Source organism: Microcebus murinus, chromosome 27 (genome assembly GCF_040939455.1).
Source record: "Microcebus murinus isolate Inina chromosome 27, M.murinus_Inina_mat1.0, whole genome shotgun sequence".
Classification (NCBI taxonomy): domain Eukaryota; kingdom Metazoa; phylum Chordata; class Mammalia; order Primates; family Cheirogaleidae; genus Microcebus; species Microcebus murinus.
In genome coordinates, this window is record NC_134130.1 from 5,377,865 (window position 1) to 5,390,542 (window position 12,678).

The following is a 12,678-nucleotide window of genomic DNA, read 5'->3' on the forward strand; positions in this document are numbered from 1 at the left end:
TCATTTAGTTATCCCTATTCATTATTAGTTTTCAATCCATTCAATATGGTTTTGATCAATTAATAACAGTTGATCCACAAATCAATATTGATAAACATGTATCAATCAGGGAAGTCTTCCTGGAGGGAGTTTCATTCCAAGCAGCATCCTCTTTATGCACAAAGAGCAGGGGGAAAGATTGGAGAAGAATGCGTCAGAGAGCAATGGCATTAGCAAAGTCCCATAGACAATATGGATCTTGGATTACAGAAGAGGAAGAGAGCAGAGGTCAGAAGAGCTGACAAGGATAAATTTTGTAGGCTTTGGAGGCCATGTTGTGAAGTCTGGAGTGTATTCTAAGGGCAACAGGTGGAGTTTAAGCAGGGAACTGGTGTGATCTGAACTGAGTTCTGGAAGCATCTTTCTGGCTGCCTTGCAGGGGATGAATTGGAGGGAACAACCTGGAAAAGAGTAGTGTGGTTAAAACATTAAAAAAGCTACACCTAGATGTCTGACCTGGACGACTGAATGAACACAAGACAGGGTGGGGGAGCGGGGACTGAACACACAGAGGAACTGGATTTAGCTAAGATGAGCAAACAGGTGTCTGGAGAATTGTAAGCCTAGCCTCCTGAGCTCTTCGAGTCCCTTCAACTTTTCCAACCTCCTCAGGCATGTTTAATTTAAGGGCCTCTCCTAAGACTTCAAAGCCTCCCCGGGACCCCAGGGGTCGCTGCAGCCCTTACGGCCCCTCTAGGGCTCGGTCCGCTCAACTCTCTGTCGGGGGCCGTTGCAGGCGGAGTGCGCGTGCGCTCTTCAGCCGGCAGGGGGCGCGCGTGCGCAGACGGCCCCGGGGCGGGGCGCGCGCGCGCGGGGGCCGGCACCGGAAGTGGGCGGTTGCCATGTAATATCCTGGCCGCGCGGGCGCGCGGGGCTGAGGCGGCGTCGGGGCGGGCTCGGGAGCTGGCGAGCGGGTGGCGGAGGCGGTGCCGACGGAGGCCGCTGAGGTGCGCGGGGGGTCGGCGGCGCCCGGGAGACTGTCGCTTGCGCGGTCCCTGCGGTTCTCTCGGTCCGGACGGGAGGCCCGACGGCGCGAGGCAGCATGTCGGTGGCGGGGCTGAAGAAGCAGTTCTACAAGGCGAGCCAGGTGAGCGGACGCCGAGGCGGGGGGCGAGCTCTGGGCCCCAGGCTGCCCGGAGTCGGGGTCCGCCCCGGTCGTGGTTCGACAAGGGGCCGAGGGGACCGAGGTGGCGGCGTTGGCACGTGTCCCCCGCCGGGTGGGGAAAGCCGAGGGCGGACGGGCGGTGGGGGGGCTACGAGTAGCCCAGGCCCTGCCCGCCATGTGGGTTCCAGTCTCGAGAAGGCTGAGCAGAGCCCCTGGGAGCAGGAGAGAAGACCCCAGAGGTTGGCCAGGGACGTGGACCCCTTGCCCCCTTCCCTTCCCTCCCAAAGGCGGAGTTTGGGGGATGGGGAGGAGAGAAAGGGAAGAAACGAGTCCCCAGGCTGTCGACACAGGACTCTTGCCAGGTAGTCCAGGGACAGGGAAAGTTTGCGTTTAGAACAGTTCTTTTAAAAAAAAACAGCTTGACGGATGAGGTATAAAGTGGAAAGGGTAGAGTGAAAAGTCAGTTTCCTACCTCTGCCGCTCAGGCATCTGTCTAGTCCCTCTTCCCAGAGACAGGGACTGTCACTGACTCCTTATGTCCCTTTGCAAAGGATATGTGTTCACCTCAACTTCAAAAACACATGTACACATAGTGATAGTGATAGCACACTCTACATAATCTCGTGTACTGTGTTTTTCATTAAACGCGCCTTGGAGACCACACTGGAGCTGGAATTCTTTCCCTGGGCACTGTTGACATTTGGGTCCCAGATCATTCTCAGGGGTGTGGTTGTCCTGGACGCTGCAGGGTGCTGAGCTGCGTCCCTGGCCTCCACCCACCCCATGCCAGGAGCACTCCTCAGTTGTGACAACCACAAATGTCCCCAGACATCACCCAGTGCCCCTCCAATCTCCCAGAACTATTGCACTAAAACATACTCCTAGAGCTTCTTGGATCTTTTTAATGGGTACATGGTTTTTCATTCCATGTAGTGCATCCTAATTTATTTAACTATTTGTCAATTGATAGATGTTGAGATTGTTTCCAATAATTTTCTGCTGTAAACATTACTACAATGACTAAATTGCCAGTGACTTTGCTCACGGGGGATGAGTTTTATAGGACAAAGTCCCAGAATCGGAATGCTGGATTCAAGCCTAAATGCATTTTACATGTGACAGATAATAGGGGTTTTTTTGAAAGTCCAGGCCTTATTGCTGATGAATCTGGTGAAAGATGTGGATCCACTCTCCAGAAAACTGGGTAAATGTAAAATAGAGTTTACAATTTCAGATCCAATAGGCCCTAGATTTATTGAATCCTCTTAGTCCACACATTGTTTTGTTTTGTTTTTTTTGAGACAGAGTCTCACTTTGTTGCCCAGGCTAGAGTGAGTGCCGTGGCGTCAGCCTAGCTCACAGCAACCTCAAACTCCTGGGCTCAAGCAATATTACTGCCTCAGCCTCCCAAGTAGCTGGGACTACAGGCATGCGCCACCATGCCCAACTAATTTTTTCTATATATGTTATTGGGCCAATTGATTTTTTTCTTTTTATAGTAGAGAACAAGTCTCACTCTTGCTCAGGCTGGTTTCGAACTCCTGACCTCGAGCAATCCGCCCGCCTCAGCCTCCCAGGGTGCTAGGATTACAGGCGTGAGCCACCGTGCACAGCCTTAGTCCACACATTGCAGGTTCAGAACCTTAGGTGTGGAGTTTGTGTGGGTAGACTCCACGGAGGGGTGAGCCATGATCTTAGGAAATGTTTGGGCTGGCAAACAAGGCTCTACCCACAGTTTGGAGAGGCCCAGTGGAAGGAAGGAGGAATGAATCCCCACTAACACCCAGCTGGTACCTTTTGCTCCTGGAAGGAAAGAAGTAATAACTCTAGTGATTGTCTAGGGACATAGATATAGGTTCTGTCTCTCAACCCTGGATGATGGCTAAACCCTAGGGGAAGAGAGATTTAATCCAGAGGAACTTTCGAGTTGTTGCTGAGAATACCACCCTTTGCCCCAACAGGATGGGATCAAGTGGCCTGGCCCTGAGTTAGACCTTGCCCCGCAGGCATCAGACCTGCCACGTTTGATTGAAGCACTTTAGAACTCTGCTCGCTAGTAGAAAAGACGTCTCCAGAGGTCTTGGAAGAATTCCCGGGCCATTTTGTTCCCTCACGCAGACAGGTCTCTGGAAGCCCTCCCCTTTTCACCCCAGCCTACCAAGGCCTGTGCTGGTGGCCCATATTGTCCTGAGCTGACTGTCCCTGTGGAGGAACTAGCTAGGCCTCTTAGGCCGGCTACCAGAACCTTTTCTCTCTTGGGGAGGCAGGATGGCCTGCATTCAAGTCTGCAAAAAGTGCCTTGAAACCTGGAAAGCGCAGTATAGTGTAAGCGGGTGGTTAAGATCAATTTACTATTTTGACATTCTGAGGCCCAGTCCCAAAGGAGTACTGTGCTGGCCACGTCCTACTCAGAGAGCTGTCATCTTGGTCTGTTGATCAATTCTGTTTTGAGTTGTCCTCTCAGGAATCCCTCTGGCTGTAGTCCACCTTCTTCTGCAATAGTTTCCATGGTTCTCTAACATCTCAGTTGTTTATCTGGACACATCCATCTGTTTGCGTGTTTCTTTTCTCCCTCTCAGTAACACCTCTTCCCACCCTCTTCTGTCCCCTCATAATGTGGTCTGTTCAAAAAGGACATCTCTTCTCACATAGTGATAATATTTATTGCATTTCCACCCTGCGAACAGGCAGTGTGCTTTAAACCAGTAGGTCTCTACTGATCTTATCTGGTCTAAGGGTCAAAACACTCCCGTTTTAACACAAAAAGATGTGGGGACATTTATCTTCCCGTAGAACAGGGGGTCTCAACTAGGGCCATTTCTGTCCTCCGGGGACATTGACAATGTCTAGGGGCGTTTTTGGTTGTCACAACTTGGTAGGGCACTGCTGGCTTCTAGTAGGTGGAGAGGCCAGGGATACTGCTCAGTACCCTGCAGTTCCAGGGCCCCCCACTCCCAAGAATTACCTGGCCCCAAATGCCAGTAGTGCTGAGGTTGAGAAACCCTGCTTTAAGTTTTGAGAAAAGTGAGTACAATTATACAAAAAAGTCCCTACTGGGCCATTCTTACAGTATTGGACTGATTTTTCTAGTTTTCCAAACACAGATAATCCCAGGTACATGGATGTGTATATACTTACAACTCAGCAGCCAGGGCCTAAGTCCTTAGGAAAACCCCAAGTGTCTTTCAGCATCTGGGTTGTTTTTTGGTTTTTTTTGAGACAGAGTCTTGCTCTATTGCCCTGGCTAGAGTGCTGTATCGTCAGTCTAGCTCACAGTAACCTCAAATTCCTGAGTTTAAGTGATCCTCCTGCCTCAGCCTCCAGGTAGTGCCCGGCCCTCCCACCACGCCTGGCTAATTTTTTCTATTTTTAGTAGAAATGAGATCTCGTTCTTGCTCAAGCTGGTCTCGAACTCCTAACCTCAAGTTATCCTCCCACCTGGGCCTCCCAGAGTACTGGATTACAGGTGTGAACCACCTCGCCCGGACTTAGCACCAGGTCTTTTTCTTTGACTCTGCAACACCTTGGTTTTAGCAGCATCTGATCTTTTTAGGGAGGTAGAAACTCAAATCAGTGCTTGTCCGGCAGACATAACTTTGACCCTACTATTGGCAGTGTCTGAGGCAGTGCTTTGGCTGTCACAACTTTGGGGAGGGTGCTAATGGCATCAAGTGTGTAGAGGCCAGGGACAGTCACTAAACATCCGCTAGTGCATTTCCCCTTCCCACCAAGAAAGAATTCTCCACCCCCAAATGTCATCTCAAGAAATTCTGCTTTAAGCCAGGTCTGGGTTTCAAAGGCTTGTCAGAGTGTCATGTCTAAATTAAGAAGCAGAGGCCAGGTGGTCGTGAGAGAGCGAGCTGGGGAAAAGATACACTTGGCTACTTGGTTTCTCACAGGTGAGGCTGTGCTGTTGATTCAGAGTTTCTAATCTGTAATTGGTGGCACCGGTAACGACCTCAGCACTGTGCACGCCAGCTCATCTCCTGGGAAAACCTTACAAGGCCTTGTTCTAAATTGGTTTGGGCTTGAGTGGGAAGTTTGTGAGTTTTTACTTCTTATTGTGAACTGACCACTGATGAGCTGAGGGCCTGGGCTGGGAGACATTGAAGCAATAAAAGCAACAGCTGTCTGTCCTGGTCCCATCGATTTGGTCCTCTCTGTTCTGCCCACGTAACACCCACTCCCTCAGTAGTTGCCTGGCATTTGTGCCTAGAATTTGGGAACAAGGGGGGCGGGGGGAGGGGTGCTGCTAGCGAGATCCAGGCTCAGAAGTTCTCTTCGAAGTGTGTGTGTGTTTGGGTGGCATCATTTCCAGACTTAAACTGCTAACTGGTTTCCTGATAAACCTTGTGGCCAGGCCATGAGGAGATTTGCAAGTGTAACTGGGGATCCAGCTGGCAGCTGGCCTTTTTTTTTTTTTTTTTTGCCTGAAAGGAGGGAGGGGGTTTGAATGGAAAGATTGGTTCATTCCCAGCTGGGAGGAAAAGTTGTGAGCACCACCTCCCATAGCTTCGAGGTTTGTCGGATGCTCCCTAGGCCCTGGGTTTGTGCCTAGAACAGGAGAGGCGTGGCGGGTACGGGAGGGCTGTATGCTGGGCGGCCCTGGCCCAATCTGTTAGGAAGGCAGTAGTCACAGTAAGCAGTACGGGGGGACATGGCTGGTGTCTTAGAACGTACCCCAGTACTGCCTGCTGTGACCTGTTCTTTAAACGTCGCTCTGTGGAACCCCTCTTTTGCTTTCCCACTGAAGTACTTGGCTTGTTACGTAAGAAATGTGGAGTGATCTTAAGATACAAAAATGTGGCGCTTGTAACTTTGGCCTCAGCTGGAATAAGAATGTAGCGCCGTGGGCTGGGAACGACAGGTGATTCAGAGGCCCGTGCGCGAGGGCTGGAGTTGGCGATTCAGAGGCTGAGCTTGGGATCTGCCGGTGAGCCCCGCAGCTACAGGCTGACCTGCGGAAGCCCCGCTCCCTTGGGGAGGTGCTGCAGCAGATACAGGAAAGGGTCTTGCTCTGGATAGCCACGTGTGATGGGAGTGGGGTAAATAAAGGCCACTCTTGCAGGAAGCCATGCTGACTTGAGTTCAGGGAAAGTGGCACGTGCTGGCTTGTGCTGTGAGACACTTGAACCAGCTGTGTCAGGACGCTTGGCCGCCACGGACAGGCGGGGTTCGCTCTCCCCACTCAGCTCTTCTCGGTCACTAGCCCGCAGGGTGGCATCGCCAGCCAGCATGCTGAGGCCTGAGCGGCGTGCTGGCCGGACTGTGGAGGTGCAGAGGTTTTTGAGACCGTCCTTCTCCAGAGGAACCTGGAGGCTCCTTAGACCCCAGCACTCCCCAGCCTGTCTGTAAAACCAGGTCCACCTGGCTTCCTTCACAGAGTACTCGGTGACCAAGCAGCATACTGCATATTCCTGTTCTTAACAAACCAGGGCCAAGAAGTTGTCACATTCCCACTTCTGCCATCCGTGACTGTACATTCAGCCACGTAAATAAAGCCAAGAGCCCAGGGTTCGCCTCTGACTCAGAATCCTGCCGACCAGCTGGAGCTCCGTGGGCGCTAATCGCCCTGCGGATCTGGGTGTGTTTCAGCGCCAAGCCCCGCAGTGCTTAATTACATTCTGTGCCACTTAATAGCAGCCTGTGAACTTGGGTGTTTCCCTTCATCTCCTTGTCCAGTTTGAGAAATCAGGGGCTGTCACGTTTTCGAGACCCCAGACCTATTATAGGCCTAGCAAGCTCACTGAGGAAACAGTACTGTTTACCCACCCACCTCAACTCTGTCCGGCCTTTCTTCGGGGTAACTGGCATTTGAATGCAAAGTACATTTGGGGACCTGAGCTGCCACTTTATCCTACACTTGTCCATACGCACATGTGTCTGTTTTTTCCCTCAAAGGAAAAACTTACAGGTTGGGGCCAGTCCAGCTGGGACCTGCTGTCTGCCTCCAGTCTGCATGCCCAGTGGCCTTTGGTGCAGGGACCTGTGATACAGTTGTGTCCTCCCTCCTATCTCGGCTCTTCTGCTCTTCTTCAGTGGTTGCCAGTATTTTGAAACTGATCTCATCTGGGGAAACTTAGGTTTTAATTTGGAGCATGCGGCCAACTTCCCTGATAGGATTTCAGAGGCAATTGTGTGTTTTGGCCCTACAGCAGGCCAGGGTGTGGAGGGAAGAACTAGAATTATCTCCTGTGTTTCTGGTTTCTAAGCTGGTGAGGTCTCTAAGCTGTGGGAGGGTTGGATGCAGCCTCAGGCCCTTTTTGCCCCTGGGGGGATCCAGCCCATCCCAGCCTCTTCACCCTGCTTGGGCTCCCAAACCCTGATGGCTTTTTAGTGTGTGAGCTGAAGTGTCTGGGGGCGGTCTCCTCTCGTCCCTTTTCAAAGCTGTCCCTGGAAAGCTGGATGGAAGAATGTGGCAGGCCTTGGCCCAGCTGTCCCTCTCCCCCACCCTCCTTCTCTCCCCACCTCTCCTCTTCTTCCTCCCTCCCTCTCTGGCCTTTCGCAGGCTGGCTTTGGCAAGCACTTTTCCCGAGCGCTGCAGTTTGGGTACGTTTCTGCTCATTTCCTGTTAACCAGTGACCAGCGAGCATTCCATGAACTCAGGCTCCCAGAGGACGGCCCCTTCTTCCTTTTCCGCTTAGCTCCTAGAAAAACCTGCTGACCAGCCTGAGAGTGGGGTCACGCGGAGACTTCCTCACCGCGGCAGGAAAATAGACGGACCATTTCCTCTGCCGGACCTGACTCAGCACTGGCCCGCTGACTGCTTTGGAGAGGACTCCTGCCTGGCGGGTTGAATTTCCACACCTGGGTGTGGGCACAGAACACCATGGCGGGGGTCATGCCCAGTGTGGGAGACGGTTCAGCTCAGCATCTGCAGAGCGGCAGGGGGAGGTGGTCATAGCAGGTGCTATAATGTCAGGCAATGGCAGATGCCAGCGAGGGCGCAGGGGGTGAGCAGGCCTGTGTCTCCTCAGCCCCTGCCTAGGGACACCTTCTGGGTGCCCTGAGTGGTCACACCCCCTCTCAAAGTTTCAGATTGATGTGGTGACTGTTCCATTGCCTTCACCACTAGATCATCAGCTCTTTGCAGGCAGGAGCACCGTATTTCTACTCACTACTGTGACCCCAGCATCATGAGGCTAGTTTTGGGACTGTCCTGGGGATAGCAGGAAGGGGAACTGATGGTTGCCCTAAACCCAAGAGCAGGGGTCCTCAAACTTTTTAAACAGGGGGCCAGTTCACTGTCCCTCAGACCATTGGAGGGCCGTTGGAGAGTGCAGCGCACGTTCCACGCATGCGCACTGTGGGTCCGGGATGAGTCGGCTGCTAAGCAGGACAGGCAGCGGCGGCAAAAACACCTGGCAAGCCGGATAAATGTCCTCAGCGGGCTGCAGTTTGAGGACCCCTGCCCAAGAGAGCAGATGGCTGCCCGAGGGGTTGTGTGAGCATTCCCCAGCAGGCCTAGGTACAGCTCAACCCTTACTTGGCTTTTGAGAGCTTCCAGAGCCCCCGTCCTTATCTCACCTTTATATTGCCACTGCTCCCCTCCGTGAGTGACAAGGCCATCAGCCCGCCTACGCTGCCTGGGCCAGGTACTCCTGCCTCCTGGTAGCACTGAGCCTCCCTACCCTTCCCTGCCCAGCCCTGGTCTCTGTCCACTCCCTGCCTGCATCCATAGCCCTGTTTGTGTCTCCCTTCGTCCTGGGCGTCTGCTGGGACCACGGTGGGAAGTGAGCTCTCCCCCTCTAAGCACCTGGCCACAAGGCCTCACCCACACGCCACGGCTAATGTTTGCGTTGAACGCGCTCTCCCTCCGTCAGACGGCGAGCTCCCAGGCCTGGCTGTGCTCGGCGCCTGCGATGGGCCGTGCCGCCGTGTCGTCAGAAATGCACCTGACAAGGAGGTCCAGTTGAGGGTGCTCCTTCTCAGCGTGGAAGGGGGCTGCCTCTCAGTGGGGCCTCCTGTGTGTCCCTGGTGGTGGCCAGGGCAGAGCACCAGGGAAGCAGGTGGCTTGGCAAGGCCTTTGAGAACTCAATTGGGAACAGGTCCGACTGGTCTCAAAGAAAATAGTTCAGAGATTGTTCCCTTTGGTTTGGGACGTGCCTGAGCACTCTAGGGCGGCAGCTAAGAGTGACCCGCACTTGGCTGGGCCAGGGGGCCTGGCCGGGTCACAGTCTCTGCGGTCTCTGTAACCCAGAGCCTGCCCTGGGGAGCACAGCCCAGATGTACATGCTCGTCCTTTAACGCAACAGGTGCCACCCAGCCAGGCCGCTCTGTTCAGGATAGCAGCTCCCTGGCTCGAAATACTCCCCAAACCAGACCCCTCCCGGCCGCCAGAAACCCACTCCCAGGTCCAGTTGGCTTATCTTAGACACAGCCACTTGAGCCTCGGTCCTGTTTGACAACCCTGTCCTCCAGCCCCTCCCTGGCTTCCACGCCAAGGCGTCATTTCAAGTCTTCTCTGGTTTATTAGGTTCTCTCTGTGGACTTGCCATCCTGTCGTTGGGCCTCCCGCCTCTCATCCGCCATCCCCTCTGTGCCTATCTTCCAAGCCCGTCCCCAGGCCCAGGGTGCAGACGTGACACTCCCAGCCCCCCACTCCTTCTGCACCTTCCCTGACACGTGGGCTGCAGAACATACCGTGAACCAGCAGCCTGGACTCATCGCCTGCTGCCTGTGCTTTGCCTTCAACTCATTAATTCATTTGACTTTTCCCTCATAAATTGGTTCACTTTAAAATTTATTTTGAAAGAGATCTTGGTATTATTCCTTGCTGTGAATAATAGTGACTAGAATAACAAATATAACAGCAAGAAAACAGTGGAATAAGTTCTTCCTGGGTGCCTGCCTTCTGGGCCTGAGGTGTGCCTCTTGCAGAAGGGACGTCCACACCAGCGTGGTGCCCGAAGGCCGCCCCGCCACCGAGAAATACGGAAAGAGCCGCAGCAGGGATCACGTGCTCACCGTGCAACTCGAGTGGGAAGGGCACAGCAGGTGTGGCTTCCTTAAATCAGTACCCTAGAGGTACCCAAACAGCCCCCTGGCCAGTAATTTAAATATCTCCCAGTACACCCCAGTCCGGCCCCACTTTCTTTAAGCAGAGGGCTTGGCCAGTGTTTTTTCTGTCTTTCTGAGCTTTAGCCCCAGCAGTTGAGCAGAAGCCCCTGCGGAGGGAAACTGTAGGAACTTTCTGCTGCTTTCCACCCTCTGTCATAAGGGTTTGTGACACACAGGTCCCCAGGGTTCCTCCCCCCACCCTCACCCCCCGCCTCCGTGGGATGACGCCCTCGGCCCACTCAGGCAGACGGGCAGGCGTCTTTCGGCCGAATAGCCTCGGTTCTCAGAGTCCCAATTGTTCCAGACGGACGAGCAGCCCCAGCCCTTCAAGGCCAGCCTTTGTGACTCGAGTGAGGGCAGCCCGGGGATCTGGGGTGGAATTCCTTCGCCCCCTGACCCTAGCACACCCCAGCCTGGGGCCGGCCTCCATCCCCTCTCCTGGGGTTGAGAATCGTTGCTATTATGTTAGGAGCAAAAATCCCCAGAACCACCGAGTCAGTCTTCTCCCTTGCTCTGGTCAAGTCACCTTCCACCCACGAGGACTGCTGGAGCTGCCGCGGCTCCCTGCTGGCCGCCGGTGGGCGTGCGGGTGAGGGATGGTAGGGTAGGCGGGTGGTGCCCGCGTCAAAGCTGCTGACGCCCAACTGCAGGTGGTGGCTGTCCCCACCTCTGCCATGTTCACTCACTCTCACGGAGTCGGTGATGTACTTCTCCAGTGTTTTCATGCCGGACGCCGAGAGCAGCCTCCCTTGTGGGCCCTCCGATCAGTGGGTTCCCTCCACCACCCCTGGACTGGTGGGTTTGGGGTTCGTGGGTTGGGAAGCTGCAAAGCTAGTAGGGAGTGTTCGGGGCCAGCAGGGCAGGACACCGCTGAGGAGGGTGGGCAGGAGAAGGGCCTTCGGCCACCTGCTGCCATCATGTTTCTAGCCTGGAGTCTGCTCGGCTGTCAGAGGAGCCGGAGGGAAGATGGCCCTTAGCTGGGTCAGGAGAGCTCCCCAGGCCCGAAGGCTGGTGGGTCCCAACTCGTCACACAGGGCTCAGCCCTTTTTCAGGCACCTCCTTATGTTTGTGTTATAAAATGTTTCAGATACAGAAATCTAATATCAGTGCTCATCACCCTACTCAAATAAAACAGCAGAATAGTTAAACCGTTGCTGCACGTGGATTTATCACTCAAAAACGGGCAGTGTTTCCTTGCAAGTCTAAACCTCACGTAAGTGATAGCACGTGGGTTCGTTTGTTTTCTTAAAACTGGCTTTCTTGGCAGAGGTCTATTTGTGGGTTTCGTTCATGCTGGACAGCCCTGGGTCGTGTCCGCAGCCACATAGCTTTCCCACGTGTGACAGTTCTACGACGTATTGATCCATCCTGCTGCCAGCCGCCCGGCACGAGTCTTGGGTTTCTGCACGGCCGTACCTTCTTCCGTGCAGCCATATAGGCTTTTAGACGTCCTAGTCTGGAAAAAAAACAACCTATTCAATTTGCATGACCTAAAGTCTTGGACCCAAGGCGGCGAGTGTCATGTGTTTGAGCACTTGTAAAGTGTGTTATTTCAACTGTGCTTGTGTGTTGTACGTGCCCAGGGGCCTTGGCCAGGAAGCCGAGTGGGCGGGGAGGAGGCTCCCCAGGCGCCGGGTCAGCTCTGTGTGGTCCAGAGCGGGCACCGTCTCGGTAAGCTCCGAGGACTCGTTTCTGCTCTGTGTCCTCCTCAGGAACCGTGTTTTCAGGTGTGTCCTGTGCGGTGAGACTGAGTGCCCAGAAAGCACGCGGCACAGCCTCATCCGAAGGGGCTGCGGGACTGGCGTGCACAGCCCGGCCAAGTGGTTCTCGCATTCTGTGTCTGCAGCTCCGCCTACCCGCCAAGATTTATTTTAGCCCCCAGATCAGTACTTGAGGCACTCTTGCCGTCATTCGCAGACACACGGGGCAAAGAGAAGACTTTGTTGCCCGGTGCCCGCGTTCCCAGCTGCGGTCGGACAGGGCGATGCTGCCTTCCCGTTCCGCGCTCACTGTGGGCCAGCCTCCCCGCCGCTGTCTGCGTTTCCGTGGATTGTGGTGATTGCATTGTTTAGAATGGCCCCAGGCACCGTGCTGACGCTGTCTGCTGTTCCTCAGCCCAGTGAGCTGCAGCGAGTCTGGGGAGAAAATCTGTATAGGAGAAACTCCTTTCAAGCCAGTTAAAGTTCAGCGTGGATTCATATTGAATAAAGTGGGAAACACATGAAACAAGGTTACTCGTTGGTCATTTGATGGACAGGTTGTGACCAGAGGCTTGCAGAACCCTAGCCCTGTATTTCCCCCAGCCGTGGTTTGACATGTGCTAGCTCAGTGTTTTCGGCGACTTTCTAGAACAGAAGTGCCCCAAATGACGGGGAGGCCGGACTGTAGCTCCTGTGGCAGCAGGACAGCACCCCTCCACAGCTGCCCCTCTCCATGCCGAACCCTCCACTGTTCCTTACTGGGAAAAGGGACTT

At 54.2% G+C, this 12,678-nt stretch overlaps 1 protein-coding gene across 2 annotated transcripts in view; it reads left to right on the top strand.

Annotated features, from left to right (window-relative positions):
* Positions 1–875: 875 nt before the first annotated feature.
* SH3GL1 (SH3 domain containing GRB2 like 1, endophilin A2) overlaps positions 876–12,678 on the top strand; it is a 30,799-nt gene continuing 18,996 nt past the window's right edge. For both annotated transcript variants that reach the window (XM_012769265.3, XM_012769266.3), the window contains exon 1: positions 876–1,126. In XM_012769265.3, the coding sequence (XP_012624719.1) occupies positions 1,082–1,126 (45 nt within the window). In that variant the 5' untranslated portion in view covers positions 876–1,081. The remainder of the gene's footprint in view (positions 1,127–12,678) is intronic.